The sequence below is a fragment of the Sphaerodactylus townsendi genome, linkage group LG10, assembly GCF_021028975.2.
Source record: "Sphaerodactylus townsendi isolate TG3544 linkage group LG10, MPM_Stown_v2.3, whole genome shotgun sequence".
Classification (NCBI taxonomy): Eukaryota; Metazoa; Chordata; class Lepidosauria; order Squamata; family Sphaerodactylidae; genus Sphaerodactylus; species Sphaerodactylus townsendi.
In genome coordinates, this window is record NC_059434.1 from 57639505 (window position 1) to 57657142 (window position 17638).

The 17638-nt window shown below is 48.3% G+C and overlaps 1 protein-coding gene across 2 annotated transcripts in view; it reads right to left on the reverse strand.

Moving 5' to 3' along the window:
• The window catches only part of FAT4 (FAT atypical cadherin 4), a 156829-nt gene extending 139511 nt beyond the window's left edge, over window positions 1–17318 (reverse strand). For both annotated transcript variants that reach the window (XM_048508826.1, XM_048508825.1), the window contains exon 1: window positions 11204–17318. In XM_048508826.1, coding sequence (XP_048364783.1) covers window positions 11204–16486 — 5283 coding nt within the window. In that variant the 5' untranslated portion in view covers window positions 16487–17318. The remainder of the gene's footprint in view (window positions 1–11203) is intronic.
• Between the last annotated feature and the right edge of the window lie 320 nt (window positions 17319–17638).

Sequence of the window (17638 nt, forward strand, 5' to 3'; positions counted from 1 at the left end):
AAAACATCGGGCGCACTCTTCGCACAGAGCCTCGCGCGCCGGTGTCGCTGCTACTGACATGGAGACAATGTTATGTCGCCATCAGCCTGCAGACCTATGGCTCCCTTGCTGAAGGCCGCCCTCCTTTCGATCTTTCAACTTCAATTTCACCCCCGGAATTTTCTCTATCCTCTAAATTGGACGCCTGTCCTCCTTCTGCCCCCAGTGCTCCCCTGCCCCCTTCAAATTCTCAGCGGCTTGTGCCCCACCTGCTCCGCCTTCATTTTCTGAAGCCATAGCACCTCCGTCGGCGCCACGTAATGGCGCGGGTTTCAAACCCCTCGCAGAACGTATTAACCACGACCTGCGAAAAAAGGAAACCCTGACGGAAGACGATACCGATATTCGCCTTATGCCCCGTTCACTTCCGCGGATACCGAGGGGAGGATGGTATTGTTCGACGGGTTGTCGAGTGCAGCCCTTTAAGCTATAATATCCTCACCGAACTCCGCTAAGCGATGCGGGACGTAGGAGTCACCAGCCTATGTGAGAGGCATGCTAGAAGCAGTCGCAAGGAATCACCTAATGGTTCGGATGACTGGAAGACCACCTTCGCATGCTTTTGAGCCCTGCACAATTTGTGATCTGGGAAAGTGAGTTCCGCCAGCAGTGTATCGCTAAGGGAGCCGCCTCGGGCGGCGCCTACACCGCCAGCGCAGCTTTATGGCTTCGATGCGTTCGCCAACCCCAACGATCAGATTGTCCTGCCAGAGGCCACCCTTACGGTCGCCTCGGAATGCGCCTACAAGGCGTTTATCAAAGTCCCTAATGCTGGCCAACCTACCCAAAGTTTCTCCACCATCCGACAAAAACCCCAAGAGCCCTCGCCGACTTTGTGAACAGGCTCCAGGAGGCCCTTAAGAGGCAGGTAGATAGCGAGGAGGCCCAAAACGAGCTCCTCATGCGCCTCGCCAAAGAGAACGCCTCCACTGAGTGCCGTAGAGCAATCATGGGCCTAGGCAAAGATCCGGAACTGGCTGACATGCTTAAGGCTTGCCAGGACATCGGATCCTCTGCCCACCAAGCTAGCCTCCTTGCCGCAGCACTCTCCACCGCCAGGGGACAGCCCCAAGGTGATTGCTTTAATTGCGGCAGGTCAGGACACTTCCGGAGGGAGTGTAGGCAGCCCGGCGGGGGGGCCTACAACCCCGATGGAGGAGGGTCCTCCCCCAAGAGGCGAAGGCCCCCGAGGCCGCCAAGAACCCGATGCCCCCTGTGCCAGAAAGGTTTCCACTGGAGAAGCGACTGCCCGTCGGGAAACTCGCACCCGGGCATTTCCCCAGCCCAGGACCAAGGGGAAGAGTACTAGAGCAGGCCCAAACACCAAGACCCACACCCAAACCACCCCCCTCTCGTGGCATCTCGCTCATGTGCACCCAGCCAATCTCCTTTAAGTTCCCCCACGAGGTCCTCGTCGCCCCAACCCAATATGGCGACCCCATCCCTACCGGGACTATTGGGCTGGTGCTGCCAAAGGCCTCCGCCGCTGAGCAGGGATTGTTCATCATCCCCGGAGTCATTGACTCCACGCACCAGGGACTCATCCATCTCCAAGTCTGGGCAAACATCCCGCAGGAGCTGCCCAGCGGGACCAGCTGCGCGCAGCCGATGCTACCATCGCAGCGGTGGAAACACCCATCGGAAGCTCCCGCCCGTATCTGGAGCTCACCGTGGAGGGGTGTCTGTTCAAGGGCCTGGTGGACACCGGCGCTGATGTGACCGTCATCAGAGCAGCCGAGTGGCCTGACCAGTGGCCAACCGAGACCTGTCCGCACATCTGGGGGGTGGGGGAAGACAAACTGCGAGACGGAGCATCCGCCCGCTCACGGTCCACAGCCCAGGGCTCGAGCGGCAGCTCACAGTCCGCCCCATCGTTCTGGACATCCATGTCAATCTCTGGGGAAGGGACCTCATGAGCCAGGTCAAAACGACCCTAGTCTGGGATGGATAAACCCATCACACAGATCATAGGTCCTAATTGTGCCTTCCGAACTCATTCTCGAACTTCCGCAGGGAAACTACCCCCCTTTTTCCCTCTTTTCTTTTCCCTCTATCTTTCAACCAGCAGAGGCGGGAGGGCCAATTGGCTGACTGGCCCTCCCTGGATTAAAATCTGAGCCCGTCCTGGTACCGCAGCACTGCCAGGACAGGCCCCAGTTTAAAAAAGGAGGCTGCCGCCACTATGCCCCTGACAAACCTGTTTGGCTTGTGGCTACCATCGCCAGGGCGCTTAGCGAAACCGCCCCTTAAGGAGCGGTTTCGGCGGCCAGGGCAGGCCTCTAGTCAAAGGGATGCTGCCGCACCAAATTCACACACAAACCTGCGTGGGTTGTGGTTGCCAAGCGCCTGGCAACTTTATCAATACCACGTCCAAGGCCAGGCGCTTGGCAGCGAAGCCGCCCCTATAAGGGCGGTTTCGTAGGCGGCAATTCCCCAAGATAATTCGATTACAAATTCAGCACCATTCCAGCCTCTCAGCGTTAACCACCAAAGGTCCGCGGTAAGTACATTTTCCCCGCCAAAGAAAAACCCTCCCCTTTTGTGTGTGAAATTTACCCTAATCGCCTGATTACTTTGTCTCCCGGATGCATCCATCACCCAAAAGCGCATCCAAGCCCTCTTTTGTGTTGCAAATTAAGCATGCATACCCACAATTCCCCCAGGGTCCGCTTGCCCCTCCTTCCTCGAGGATTGGACCCTGCACTTTGACGCACCCTGATGACGCCCTGAAGCCAGCTTCCATCAGGATCGCCTACCCTCTGCCCTTCCTGTCAAACAATTTAAAGAAAGAGGCGTGGGCGGCCCCAGTAAACTGCATTAAAAGCAACCCATGCACGCAGGCTGCAAAATAAGCCTGCCGTCCTATATCAAACACTAAACCCAACAAACCTGATTTAACAAACTTGATTTTGACCTCCCGCCATCGGCTCTCCAAGCCCGGCAGGACCCGGCCCCTCCTATAACCTGGGGAAGGGGTGTGTTTCAGTCCCTCTTCCTACAGATCTCCGGTGGATCGACTGCGCCATGGCAGGCCAGCCCATGGAATGGCGCGAGGAGGAAATCGACCCCATTCGAGGAGATGGAGCGAATCTCTCTGGAGGATCCCGGCCCAGCGGCCTCGGCGAGGAACGCCGCCACCCGGCCCAGACGGTCCAAAGAGCCGGATGACCTGGGGGAATGTCAAAGCAACCACCAGCCAAGCTCAAGAGCTGCTGCGCCAGCAAGGCCACCCAAGAACCTCTGTGCCGCCCTCTTTGCAATCATCACTGCCAACTCGACGGCCACCATCCTTTGCCTGCTCTGCTGCCTCCTGCCAGTGGCAGTCGGCCACCCCCTGACGAGATTTGACCAGACCAACATCTGGGAGCAATTTGCTGCCGCTGCCAACGTTTCGTCCTTCTGCCTGGGCCAGTACCTAGGAGTCGGGAGCCTGCTAAGCTCCTGCCTGCTCCCCGTTTGCAAAGCCCCTGGAGACTTCCTAGCGGAGTCTGGCTTAAGCCCTTTATGAATGCCTCATCCATCAAGTACTCTATGAGCACTGACTGGGGACCCGTCGTCCAAACCCTCCCGGCCGGCGCTCTCTCCCTTGTCACCAAGACTGTCGCTAATCACAAATCCAACACCTGCGCTACCATCTCCAACGCTGACGAGGCGAGGAACCGACCGGGCCCATTCACGGTTGGCCAGCTGGAACTGCAGCACAGAGGACATTCCCCGTGTACGGGGAACATCTTGCTCGAAGGGTTGGTTCTGGAAGCTTGCGGGGAGAGAACTTTCAACTACATCCCTGCACGGCTCTCTGCCGGGACTCTCTGTTGCCTTAATTAAGCCTCACCATCGTCCTGCGTCAGGCTCCACCCCAGGAGCCAGGTGCCGCCGCCGCCGCTCCACTCTGCCCTCGACCCTTCTTGCGGGCGATGCGGTTGCCCTCTCAAGCGGAGTTAGTCTCCCTCGCGACTTCCCTAGTGGGAGTCCCGGACTGCGCTTCTTACAACGCTAAGACCATTGGCCGGCTGGCCTGTGCCCTTCTTGAAGTCCATCAACTCTACCTCCATTGCTCTGGATGCTCTGGCCTCCGAGCAGCAGGAACTTCGTCCAGCGACCTTAGATAATCGTGCCGCTATTGATTATTTGTTGTTATTGCATCACCAAGGTTGTGAGAATGTACATAATATGTGTTGTTTTAATCTTTCTGATAATTCCCATTTGATTCATATGAAAGTGCGTGAACTGCAAGATGTTGTATCTAATCTGAAGCATGACGTTCTACCCACTGGTGGTCAGCCCTCTGGAGCTGGCTACCGGGGGGATGGTTGAGTGCTATTGTACAGCTCTGCATTGGCTTGATTGTGTGCCTCATTGTCGGATCTTGTTTCATTCAATGTATATCTAATATTGCCTGTAACATGTGTAAGAAACCCCTTGACTTTCCCTTACATGCAACCAAGTCTTAATGTTGCACAAGCAGCTCGGCCAGCTTGGCCAAACGGGCGGAGGAGACGAGCGTCCCCTAAATCGCCCCTAACATTTGGCCTCCTTCTAAATGTAAAAGGAGGAGATGTAGGGATGCACTGCTGACCCAGCAGCACCGTAAGTAAGCGCCCGGCACACGGGCTCTCCTGCGGCTTCTTCTGGTCGCACAGCTCCCACCCTCATCCCCGATGAGTCACAGGTCATGAACTACCTGGCTCACAACCACCGGGTGTCCCGGACAAAGGGACAATGGCCTTGCCCCAGGTGAGGATTAGGCCAGACGCCGATGCTCCTCTCCGCACGTAGCAGCCAGGTGAGATCATGCATCACATGATGATCTCTCAGTCCCCCGCTCTCCCACTCTCCCGGAATTCCCCCCGTTCCGCCCTTCTACACGCCCCCGCTAGAATCATAATAAAAGGTGCCAGGAACCAGCATACGGGAGAGTCGCTTGGAACACGGACACCCGCGCTCCCGTTGCTGGTGCTCTCCACCAGATGAAATCTCCGCGTCTCGTCTCGTTCTTACGCTGACCTCGCGGCACGACTACAGTATAGAAGAGATCACTCACTATGCAGCGTTCCCCCAATTAGGTTGTTAAGAGGGGGGGGGGAAGGCTCAATTGCCTAGCAGTCCACTGTTTTGAAGTGCATGTCACACTCCCCAGAGTAGACTGCTGCTAGAAGGGTGGGAAGGGAGAGGGAGACCATGAAGTCAGAGCCCTTGAGCTGCAACTGTTAGTCAGAGCCCAGAGCTGCAGCTGTTAGTCAGGCAATATTATGGAGAGTAAAGAGGAGGGGAAGCTAAAGATTCCTGAAGAGATGTTCAAAGATGTCAAGTTCTGTGAAGTGAAAGACACAGACTTCCCAGGTAATCATTCTTGGTCTTGCAGTCTCCCCCCCTTTCCATGGCCAAGGCATCCTCCACTCTTCCACCTCCAAACCTTCTAATCCATTGTGTTCCCACCTCCATTTCAAGGGCCACACGTTGTCAGTGGTTGTGGTAGGCTTTGGGCATGCAAAACTTCTGGGAAGGGCTTAGGGCACACGCTAAACTCTCACAGGAGAAGAAGAGGTTTTTTTGGGGGGTGACCATTAATGGTTTAGAATCCCTGATACACACCCCTCTTTCCAATCCCCATGCCCTGTGCTCTGCTGAGATGTTACAAAGCCCTGAAGCAGACTGGAGTTAAATGTAGATCTGGCCCTGAATATTGTGATTGAACAAGGGTTTAGAACTCACATTTGGGAGAAGGAAATAAAAATTTGCCTAGGTTTCTAAGTTCATGAGTCATGGCAGCTTGCAATTTTATTGAGGGAAGGGAGGACGACTGGAAGGAGCCCATGAACATGGTAAGAAGTTGTGTTCATCTTATTATAAAAAGAGATTTGTTGTGACATCTGAACATATCCTATGTCTGCTATAATCCACAACTATCCTCTCACTGACTTCTGCCATCAAAGGGTAAATATAGGACCTAATAACATAAGCCTAATCAATAATAAACCAAAATACAATTCTCCAAAAGATACAAGTACAGAAGTTAAATCAATCAATGACACTATTTCCTTAACCTTCAGACGAAGTTTCATGATGGATTGCAAACAAGCATTACAACAGTGCAGGAAGGGAAAGTTGGGAGGGAGTAAAATGCCAGGGAGTCTAAATGTTATATGAACACTCCAAGAAGAAGCATCAATCTTTACTTGCACAGTGAACATTTCTGATACAGGCATCTTAATAATCCTTCTAATGTATTCCTATGAAAACCTTTTGACATTTCAACATACCCAACAGAAATTAGTTCTGTAAATCTAGATTACAAATGTTTGAATATGAATAAGGCATTTTCCGCACAAGTTATGTTCAATGTATCTTGCTGCCCAATTCTGTTTCTCCCTTTTAATTCCACATTTTCCTCTTCCGTTTGGTTCCAGTAACATTTTTCCTTCATTCTGCCTCCACTGTTTTCCCAAGCACTTTTACCGCGATTTTTTTATCCATTACTGAGCCAGTATGCCTTGAGCATGCGTTCATGTTGAAATGGTATTTATTTTTTCCACTCTACGAAATACCTGGTCTTCATATACCTGGTCTTCAAATACCTGGTCTCCATGTAGTCGCCCAACCACCCATTTTCTTTCTCTCCTTTCCTCTATTTTTAAAGATTTTTTAAAACTTTGTCATATTACATAGCGTTGAAACATTAGGGCACAGTCATAAGCCAGGTTGATTGTATCAGCTTTGTCACTTTCATTTTGAATTAGAGATATAACATTAAAGGCAAAAATACACTGTGTCTAAAGTTAAGAGTGAGTGACATTGACGAAGGAAGTAGCTTTTGCAGGAAGAAATTGACAAGGGACAGCTGCAGTAAAGATCATGAGTTACTGCAGCTTTAATTTATCAAGAAAATGTGGTTCTATGTGTTGAGTGGGAAAAGGGGTGGGCTACATGTTTCTGTTCCTTCAGGTAATGGTGCCTGCTCCAGTAGGAGTTTTGTGCAAACACTTGCCCCTGATCCATGCCCAACCTCCCTTTCAGCCATTTTCTCTTCCCACTCCTCCTCTGTTTTCAAAAGGATTTTTCCCTCTTCGTCATACTTAACTAATGACACAAACTAGCATGGTCAATTTGATCAGTTTTGTCAATTCCATATCAGATTACCAATATAACCTTAGAACAGAGAAGGTTTTGAAGCTGAGGTGACTGAGCAGAGGAGGAATTGCTGCGTGTATTCAGGGATTGATGCAGCAATAATTTTGCATAACTGCAGATCAAATTTAGCTGCATGCTGCTGTTCTTCAGACAATGTCACCTTCTCCAAGAGCTGTTTTGACTTCCATTTTGAGTTGGTAATTCTTTTTTTTTTTGAATTGCCACTTCAAAATGTAACTGCACAGTAACACTAGAGAACCTGCACAAAATAAAAAAAAACTGGAGGAGGGAACTGTTTTTCTTTGTCACAGATGACATGCCACAATCATCATGAGAATTTTAAGTTATTCTAAGGTGCCATTTTTATATAACAAGCCACAGTATATCCCAGTCATTGACAGATTATTAAGTTAACTGTTGGGTAATGCATATAAGTGAGGCATCCTGGAAGATCAGTTTGTCCCAACACTGATTATGTTTTAATGAGACAATAATGGCTGCAACATATAAGATGGAAGTGGGAAGGCATATAATGGAATGGACTTCTATTAAAAAATTCCTGAAGACTGTATCAAAGCTGCTATATAATCATGTGAAATGCAGGAAGTGGAACAAAGAACTACCCAGTAGCTCATTTCACTGACTGCAGAAGTAGCTTCAAACAGAAGGGGAGGTAAGACCTATTGCTTTCTGTATTTACTACATTTATAGTCCATATTTCTTCTCCCTGGCATTCAAAGCAACATATGCAGAGAAGCTAAGGTCCCTTCCGCACACGCAAAATAATGCGTTTTCAAACCCCTTTTACAACTGTTTGCAAATGGATTTTGCCATTCCGCACAGCTTCAAAGAACACTGAAAGCAGTTTGAAAGTGCATTATTCTGCATGTGCGGAATGAGCCTAAGTTTCCCATCCAAGTACTGACCATACCCGTTACTGCTCAGTATTAGGTTTCTCACTGTCCCATCAAGCCATGGCCTTCTTAACAAAGTAACCCTTTACTAAAACCACTACTAGTTCTGTTTTGCCACAACAGCAGGTATGGTTGCCAACTCCATGTTGGAAAGTTCTAGAAATTTGAGGGTGGAGCTTGGGAAGGAAAGATACCTCAGTTGGCTATAATGTCAAGGAGTCCACCCTCCAAAGCAGCCATTTTTTCAAGGAGAACCAACCTCTGCTGTCTGGAGATTATCTGTAATCCTGGGAGATCTCCAGGCCCTATTTGGAGGCTATCCCTAATTATAGGATTTAACATTTTCACATGTTCAGAGGAATTTTTGTCCTAAGCAGTGACAGACCCCAGTCTGCTGGATAATTTCATCAGATTTTTCAAAGCTTTTGGGTTCCACTACATATCACAGTCAAGGTACAGGGTGAGGGATACATTTGACCCTTCTTATCCCTTATACAATCTTTTATTAGCCTCTGAAGGCTCTTTTGCTGTCATTTTTGCTTCTCCAAGCTAATAACAGCTGGGGACCGTTTAATCTGTAAAATCACATAGGGAGACAGGCTTAAACTAACTCTTCCCCTAGAAGTGACCCTAATCCAAACTGGGACTTGTACAGCTGCCATTTCCATTTAAAATACACAAGAAAAATCTGTTTCAATATTCCTCTGCACTGTCTGGATTGGCCGCAAGTTGTAGAACTGAAAACAGTACTGAAACACTTATATGCTTTCACAGCATTAAAATCACCGCTAGTAACTAGGCTGTAGTGGTGAAGTGGTCAACTTTTTCCACTACGACCTTTCCCTTCAGAGCATCTACATGCTGACATCAGCTGTAGAAATCACTGACAAGGAAACAGCACTTAAAAGCATATAACTACCATAATAGGCAGGAATTATTTTACATCATTTTAGAAATATTTGTTTGGATACCGGAGAAATGTTTATTCCCTTCCTAATACAACAGCGACATTCCTATGAAAAACCAAAAAGGGGGGAAAAGCAATTAGGGTAAAGGAGTGCAATTTAAAACCATTCTCTAGGTTGCTTTGTTCACATTTTGAGGACATTCAAGAGAATATTTTTGAAGGCATTTATATATGACCAAGAATGCACAAGAACCAAAGTACTTGTTCAGAATCTTGTAGAAGCAGCAGAATCATCTATACTGTTCTTTACAAAACATGATCAGTATTTGGAAGGAACACCAGCAAGGAAGGTTCTCCAGAGGAAGACAATGACAAACCACATCTGCTTCTCACTTGCCTTGAAAGCCCCTTGCTGGAGTCACCATAAGCGGGCTATGATTTGATGGCACTTCACACACACACATTTTACATTCCAAGCTCCAAATGATAGCATTTCCTTGTAGTACATTAAAATATGCAGAAATTCTTGTTGGACCTTTCTTCCACCATCATCTTGATGTCCTTCAATGACCCAAATGTTGGTACCTAAAGTTTTGGTTAGTTCATTAGAAATTAGACCTTGCCAGATTCCATTATTTCACAATCAGAGACTACCCCAGTAAGATAGTAAACCTATAGTGGTATCCTCATCCATAACTGGTTAAAATTTTTCTTTTTTTTAAACTGAGTTGCACTAATAGATGAAGCTGGAAACCTCTATGTGGCATTTTTGTGGTTGTATACAAAGTATAGATAGTTTCTAATAAAAGACAACATCATTATTCCATCAGACTGAATCATGTGCCAACACTTACTAAACAATATCTTGATTGATGTAAAAAGGCAGAACAATGTACTGCTTAAAACAAGAGATTTGTGAGTTTTGGAATTCCCTATCAAGAACCATACAAAAATCTGTTCTAAATTATAGCAAGAGATGTGATTAATAGCAAATAACAATATACAAACACAAAGAGGCATACTTTTGGTTTAAAAGGAAAATGCAGAAATAATACAACATAGTCCAGTGTACATTCTCAGAAATAAGTCTAAGCATGCATATTTCAAGCCTGTCCATATTTACTTGGTCTAATCTATGTTAGCCACAAACACATTGCACTGATAACAAAGGGACTTGCGTCCAAGAAAGTATGCATATGATTGCAGGCTTAGTGTATCAGCAATTCCTGGAACACATTCAGTTTCAGAGCTAAAGAACTGAGACCAAAAGGGAAATGTCTGAATCACTGTACACTTCCGGCATTCCCTGCTGGTTGCCTATAAAACAGATTTTGTTCCAATGTTCCAGATAGCAAAAGTTGACATGGAGTACAGAAAGAGAATCAGGACCTGAACAGTATCATAAGGAACAGTATCACAACTGACCAATCAGGTTCCAAATTTCTTTCTGAAAGACAATAGCCAGAGTATGTTTCCAGCACAGAAAAGACAATATAGTTAAATATGCTGACTGCAGAATTCCTTCAGTAAAACAACTTGGAATATCAATCTGAAACCATTATCCTCTCATTCTTAAGCGTGAGTTAAACTAATAAGAGAGCTATTTTAACCTTCATGATTTGGATTCAGGAGCAGTCTATAGATATCAACAAAACATTGAACTCAGTTCTGAATAGAAGAAACCAATGCCAAGGGAAACCAAGAGGTGCTGTAAAATGCATTTGGCAGAAAAAACTAAATGAGATGCATTTGGAAAAAAACAGTCATCCAAACATTCTACTTTTGTTCAATAAATAGTTAGGAGGCCTAGAACAAGATAACTTCAAATACTGTACTTTTCCTACACAGAGAAAAGATCAGGTATGAAGCAACATAAATAGGTGAAGTCAGCTTCTAGACTATGCAACTGGAGCCCCTTAACCCAATCAGTTATGCATCATGCTAATCAGTTAATTAATCTCAGAGGGGAAATTCCATGTTTCATTCTAATATAATTTCCTTGGCAGATGCTCCTAATGAACAAACTTGCTTACTTGCTGGCTTAAAAGTTGCTTTTATGCCGTTGACAAGACATTACGACAATATAACACAGTTTGGCATCAATAAAATAACACCTGTCAGATTAAAGAAAATTTAGCTAAGAGGAGGGAAAGTTGCAAGCTTTTTACGCCCCCCCCCCCCCAAGAAAAAAAGAATAGTAAAAAGGTTATACCTCAGCTCTCTGGGTCCGGGGCAAAGAAGCAGATTTTTCAATGGCATAAACGTCCACCAGGTACAAACGGGCTCCTAGCTCCCTGTCCAAAATAGCAGCAGTCTGGATCACACCAGTGTGACGCCCAATAGTAAAAAGTCGACCAAACGTTTTGTCTTCACAATGCACTGAGACAATAAAATACTCCACAAGAGCTTCAGTCCCCCGAGGACTAGCTGCCACTATGGATATCACATTTGTCCCAATAGGTTCACCCTCTTTTAAAATAGTAATGTATTTTGGCTGAGTAAAAATAGGCCCATCAAGACCCTGGAGAATCACAGTCATTTCGGTAGATGATTTTCTTCTTTCAGGGCCAAGATCTGTGGCTGCAACTATAAAGCTGTACATAAGCTGTGAAGGTACTAAGGCCGAAGTCACTCTCAGATCTCCACTGTAGCGATCCACAGTAAAGGTGTCCATGTCCCCATTAATTATTTCATATTCAATCTCCCCATTAGCCCCTTCATCAGGATCAGCAGCAACAATAGTAGTCAGGACTGTACCAATCACTGCAGAGGGGTCAGCAGCAAGAGCATTTTGTGATACAAAAGTAGGGACATTGTCATTCTGGTCAGTTACCAAAATGGTCACGTTCTTCAAAGCAAATCTTCTGGACTCTACAGGGACAGCCTGATCAGTGGCTTTCACTGTTAACTCAAAGAGGTTAGCAAATTCACGGTCTATTTCAGCATTAGTGTATACTGTTCCTTTGATTTCATCTATATGGAAATAGTTCCCTCTTGGCATCTGCTGAATGATGGTGTATGTTAACTGGCCATTAATATCCGCATCTGGATCATGAGCAGTTACAGAAATGACAGAGCTCCCAACAGGAATGTTCTCAACAATTGATTTAAAAATGTCCCCAGGTGGAAATGTAGGAGGGTTGTCATTATAATCCCTAACATATATTACAATTGACATAGTAGATGACTGAGGAGGCCTTCCTTTGTCTTTTGCTGTTATGTTTAGTTTATATATGGACTGTGTTTCAAAATCCAACTTTTTTGCAAGGAAAATACTCCCAGTATTTGGACTGATGCTAAATGTTCCATGATTATTGGTTCCAGTAATACTGTAATAAAGATCCGCATTGTCACCTGCATCTGAATCAGTGGCAGTGACAGACGAGACCAGTTCTCCAATTCGCATGTTTTCCAAGACATCAACAAATAGGGTTGATTTAGGGAAGGTAGGACTGTTGTCATTTTCATCTAATACATTTATGTTCAAAGTACAAACCGAGCTTAGGGAAACTGTCCCAGAATCTACTGCTTGGATAAGAAGTGAGTAGGATGCAGTAGCCTCATAGTCCAATTTGCCTATTAAAGTCACCTGCCCAGTGCCACTGTCTATTGTAAACTGGTTTTCTTCATTTCCCTTAATTATAGAATAATGGATCAATCCATTATTTCCTTCATCAATATCCGAGGCAGAAACTCTTAAAACCTGTGTCAAGGTTGCAGCCAATTCTGATATAGTAGCTTGATAAAGTTCTTTTAAAAACTTTGGCACATTATCATTTATATCCTTCAAGTAAACTTGTACAGTTGCCTGATCCCTTAAAGGCTTTGGCAAGCCCTGGTCCATTGCAATAACTGTAAATGTAAACACGGCCACTCCCCTTTGCCTCATAAGGGATTCCCTGTCCAGCTGATGAGTACTTTTTATTTCTCCACTTATTGCATCCAACTCAAAATCAGGCTGCAGGTGTTCAAATGAGTATCTAACTTCACCGTTAGATCCAGAGTCTTTGTCAACAGCATTTATTTTACCAACAAATGATCCTCCACTCTGTTCCTCCTCATAATAAAAAACATAATTGGTACTGTTAAACAATGGTCTGTTATCATTTACGTCTTCTAGAATTACAGTGACATTCACTGTGGCACTGAGTGGTTCTACTGCTCTGTCAGAAGCCACAACTAGTAGTGTGTATTTTTCCTGACGTTCACGATCCAGCTCACTCTTTATGTACAGCTGACCATCTGGAAAAATGCCAAAGGCATCCCCGGCATTTCCTTCAATTATGGTATAAGCTATTTCTCCATTTGTGCCTGAATCTTTGTCAGAAGCATACACATTAAAAAATCGGGAATTCACAGGTTCCAATTCAGAAATTGTAACTTCATAGGAAAGCTGGTCAAACACTGGTGGGTTGTCATTTACATCATGAACAGCCACAGTTAAAATGAAACTAGAGGAGCGCTGTGGCACTCCCAAATCAGAGGCCGAAACCTCCACTTGATAAGACCCAGCATTTATATCAAGCGGCCCAGTTAAACTTATTGCACCGCTTTCCTCACCTATTTGAAACAGGTCCTTTGGATTGTGCTTTAGGCTGTAATGGACCATTCCGTTGATCCCTTCATCAGGGTCAACAGCTTTGGCTTGGAATATTGTGTGCCCAGTGCTCCAGTTCTCAACCACATTTACACTTTCTACTGCATGAAGGAAGTGGGGGGAATTATCATTTAAATCTCTGACATGTATGTTGACCAAAGTATCCCCAGCTATGGCTCCAGCACTGGCGACTACTTTCAGCTGGTAAAAGGCATGCTCTTCCCTATCAATAATACTAGCAGTGGTTATCAGACCAGTCATTTTGTTAATTTGAAAAACACCCCTTTGATCTCCTGTTGTGATAATGTATGTGATATCAGTATCGAGATCCATAGTGGAAGCAGAAACACTTCCTACATGATAACCCAGGGCAACATTTTCAAAAACCACAAAGCTGTACATAGTCTGGCTAAACACTGGGGGATTATCCTGAGTGTCCAAGACAGTGACAGTGACTATTGCTTGGTTTTGGGACTGAAGGTTGCCTCCATCACTGGCCACTACTTGGAGTTGGTAGGCAGTCTTCTCCTCTCTATCAAGGACTGTTTTGGTGGTGATAACTCCTTTATGACTATGGATTTGAAACCTGGAAGTGTCTCCTGCTGAGATGCTGTATTTAACTGTCCCATTGACCCCAAGATCTGGGTCACTGGCAGACACAGTGGCAACATAACTCCCTGCAGGTTCATTTTCCTGGATATGGGCAAAGTATTGAACTGGATAGAATATGGGGCTATTATCATTCACATCCAGTAGGCTCACATTGATCTGAGCCACTGAGGAAAGGGGAGGAGAGCCCAGATCAGTGGCCAGGACATGCAACAAGTAGTGACCCTGTTCCTCCCTGTCTAACTGTGAGGCTGTACTAAGTTGGCCTGATATAGGGTCCAAGCGAAACACTTTCCATGGGGCTACCAAAGGACCAACTGCCAACATCCCCGGCTCTGTTTCTTGTAAGGAGAAGCGCACAGTCCCATTGTCCCCTAAATCTCCATCATCAGCTGTGAGAACTAACAACTCAGTTCCTGAAGGGGAATTCTCTGACACAGACACATGATAACAATCTGGCTGGCTAAACTTGGGCCTCTCATCATTTACATCCAAGATATTCACTACTAGCTGGGCATAGGAAACCTTGGGTTGCACACCTTGGTCACGGGCACTGATGTTCAGTACCACCTGTGAAGCTAGTTCCCGGTCCAGCCCTCCAGATACTGCCATGCTCGTGCTAGAAACACCCAGGGGAGGTCGAGCCATGATAGTATTAGGGCTGTGGGTGGTGACCAGGCCACTGTGCTCACTAATACAGAACCAGCCAAGCTCATTGCCAGAAACTATGTTGTACTTGAGGTTGGCATTGAGACCAGAGTCCCGGTCAGTAGCACTAAGGCTTTCTACATAGCTGCCAGGTGGCACCTCTTCACTGATATTCACTTGGTACACTGGCTGTCCAAAGACAGGGGGGTGGTCATTGATGTCATTCACAAAGATCACCAGACTAGCCACAGAGGAGCGGCTCACTGGGGCAGCAGAGGCTCCTTCAGGGCTCAGGGAAGAAGGGGGTGATGGTGGAGGGGCCCCAGAGTTGTCAGTCACAGCCACAGTGAGGTTGTAGGTGGGTATGCGTTCCCGGTCAAGAGCAGCAGCCACTTTTATAAGGCTAAGATTGGGAACTTTGCTGCTCTGAACCTCAAAGTGACGCTGCTCATTTCCACCCAAGATGGACACTGAGATATTCCCATTGGCAGCTGGTGAGTCAGCATCACTCACAGTCAACAGTGCCACAACCGTGCCAGGAGCTGCATTCTCATCCACTGAGGCAAAGCGGGAGGTGGCTGGGAAATAGCGGAACTTCACCCGTGGTTCATTATCATTCACATCAAGCAGGCGGATCAGAGCCTCGGCACGACCACTTAAAGCTGGCACTCCACGGTCCGTAGCCTGAACCGTCAGGGAGTACTGCCGGCGTGACTCATAGTCCAGTCCTTCCCGGATACGGATGACCCCACTCTCTGGGTCCACCTCAAAGGGAACCACCCCTGCTGCATCTCCGCTAGCACCTTCTGCCCCTTCCAGGCGATAGCGGATGTCAGCGTTGGTGCCTTCATCTGCATCTGCTGCTGTCACCTGTAGGACACTGGCTCCAACAGGTGCATCTTCAGGTACACGAGCTTGGTAGAGGGTTTGGCTAAAGACAGGGGGGTTGTCATTGATATCCTGCACAGTAACATTGACTTGTAAGTATCCATGCCGCCGTGGTTCCCCTTTATCTTGCACCTGCACCAGCAGCTGGTAGGTAGGGGCGCCCTCTCTGTCCAGGCCACCACGGGAGACCAAGTGCAGGAAAGCACCTTCCCCACTAGGGTTGAGAGTGATGTTGAGTCGGAATCGGCCTTCTTCATTGCCACCCACAATGCGATAGGAGCTGTGGTCCACACCATTGGTCCCGCTGTCCGCATCTGTAGCTGTGTCCAGGATCAGCTGTCGGCCGCTCCCTGTGTCCTCCTTGAAAGTCACCACAATGGAGGGGTCTGGGAAGACAGGAGCATTGTCATTCAGGTCCAGCACCACGATGCGCACCTCACTGGGGTAAGTTGGTTGGCTGGAGAGCACCACAAGGTCCATCACGTCGCTGAGCAAACTCTCCCGGTCAATGGTGGCGCGGGTGTGCAGGTCTCCTGAAGTGGCGTTGATGGAGAAAAGAGCATGGAGTTCGCTCAAGCGGTAAGTGAAGCCCGGCCGGGTGGCAATGGTCCCCACCCAAGTGCCCAGCGGCTGCTCTTCCAACACCTGGAAGACCTGCCTGGGCTCCGTGGAGGCATGAAGCGGGAGCAGCAGAAACAAGGCAAAACTGAGAGGCCAAGTGGAAGAGGCACTGCCAGTCCAAAGAAGGCCCATGGTGCTGAGGCAAGGGTGGGGGAGCGGGGAAGGGTGCCTACCTCCGGCGCTGCGGACTCTCCGTCGGGGCCACGCAGGGTCAAAAAAAGGCAAGCTGGGCAGAGCCCATCAGCATCACCAGCGGTCTTCAGGGGGCAGAGCGCCGGCTGTCATCCGCTGCACAAGGACGCACGCCGGGCATCTCTCGCCCTAGCCCAGAGCCGTCGCCACCACAGCCCGCCGAACCGCGGGCTCGCCTCGTCTCCTGTCGGGCGAGCAGGGCGTTTGCTCAGACGCGGAGAGACCCCGCCGCAGCTTCGAGCTCTAACTGCCCGCCAGAGGTAAGTCCAGCCAGCCCCTTTAGCAAAACTCGGTGCGGCAAGTTGGCTCGAAGCTAGAAAAAGTCCTTGCCGCGTCTCCGGCCGGGCTGTTCTTGCGCTCTTTGCCCTTCTCGTCGCCGCTCCAGCTGCTGCTGCTGCTCGTGGACTCCTCGGGATTGGCCGCGCCGCCCCGAGCGCTCCTGGGCATGATGAAAAGTTCTCCCGTCAGCCCAGCCAGTCTTTGTGCATCCTTCAGCGCACCGGCTAAGCATCCGGCACAGCCGGCCGAGGCTCTGGGATCCCTCGTTGCCCAAAGCGGTGGCGGGTGGGCGAGTCCCGCAGCCGGCACGAAAGAGGGACAGGCGAAAGGGGGCAGGAACTTTTGTAATCCAAAAACTTTGGAAAGTTGCTGGCGCAGCCCTTCAGTTCGGCAAGGGAGAACTTCGCTTGCGGGACTCTGCAGGCAAGAAGCGGCGCGCGCGCGCTCGCCCGCACCTCTCCGCACAGCAGCGAGCCAGGCAGAAACTTTGCTGACTGCCCATTCGGCGCTTCACTCTTTACTTCCAGACGCGGCTCCGCTCCCAGCCTTGCGCCGCCACCCTCCCCGCCTCCGATTGGCCTGTCATCCCCCGCCCCGCCCACGAGCCTTCTCATTGAGACGGAGCGAAGCAGTCTCTGCCCTCCCAGAAAGCGCCTCTCCCCTATGGAGAATCCCAGTGGTTCCTCCCCGTGTCTGTCAAAGCGCGAGGTTGCTCGCTTGGGTTTCTGCCACAAGCTGTTCGGCAGCCGCGGAGCGCAACTACAGAGGGGGGACTCTGGGTTGCCACAATAAACAATAAGCCTTGAAAGGGAT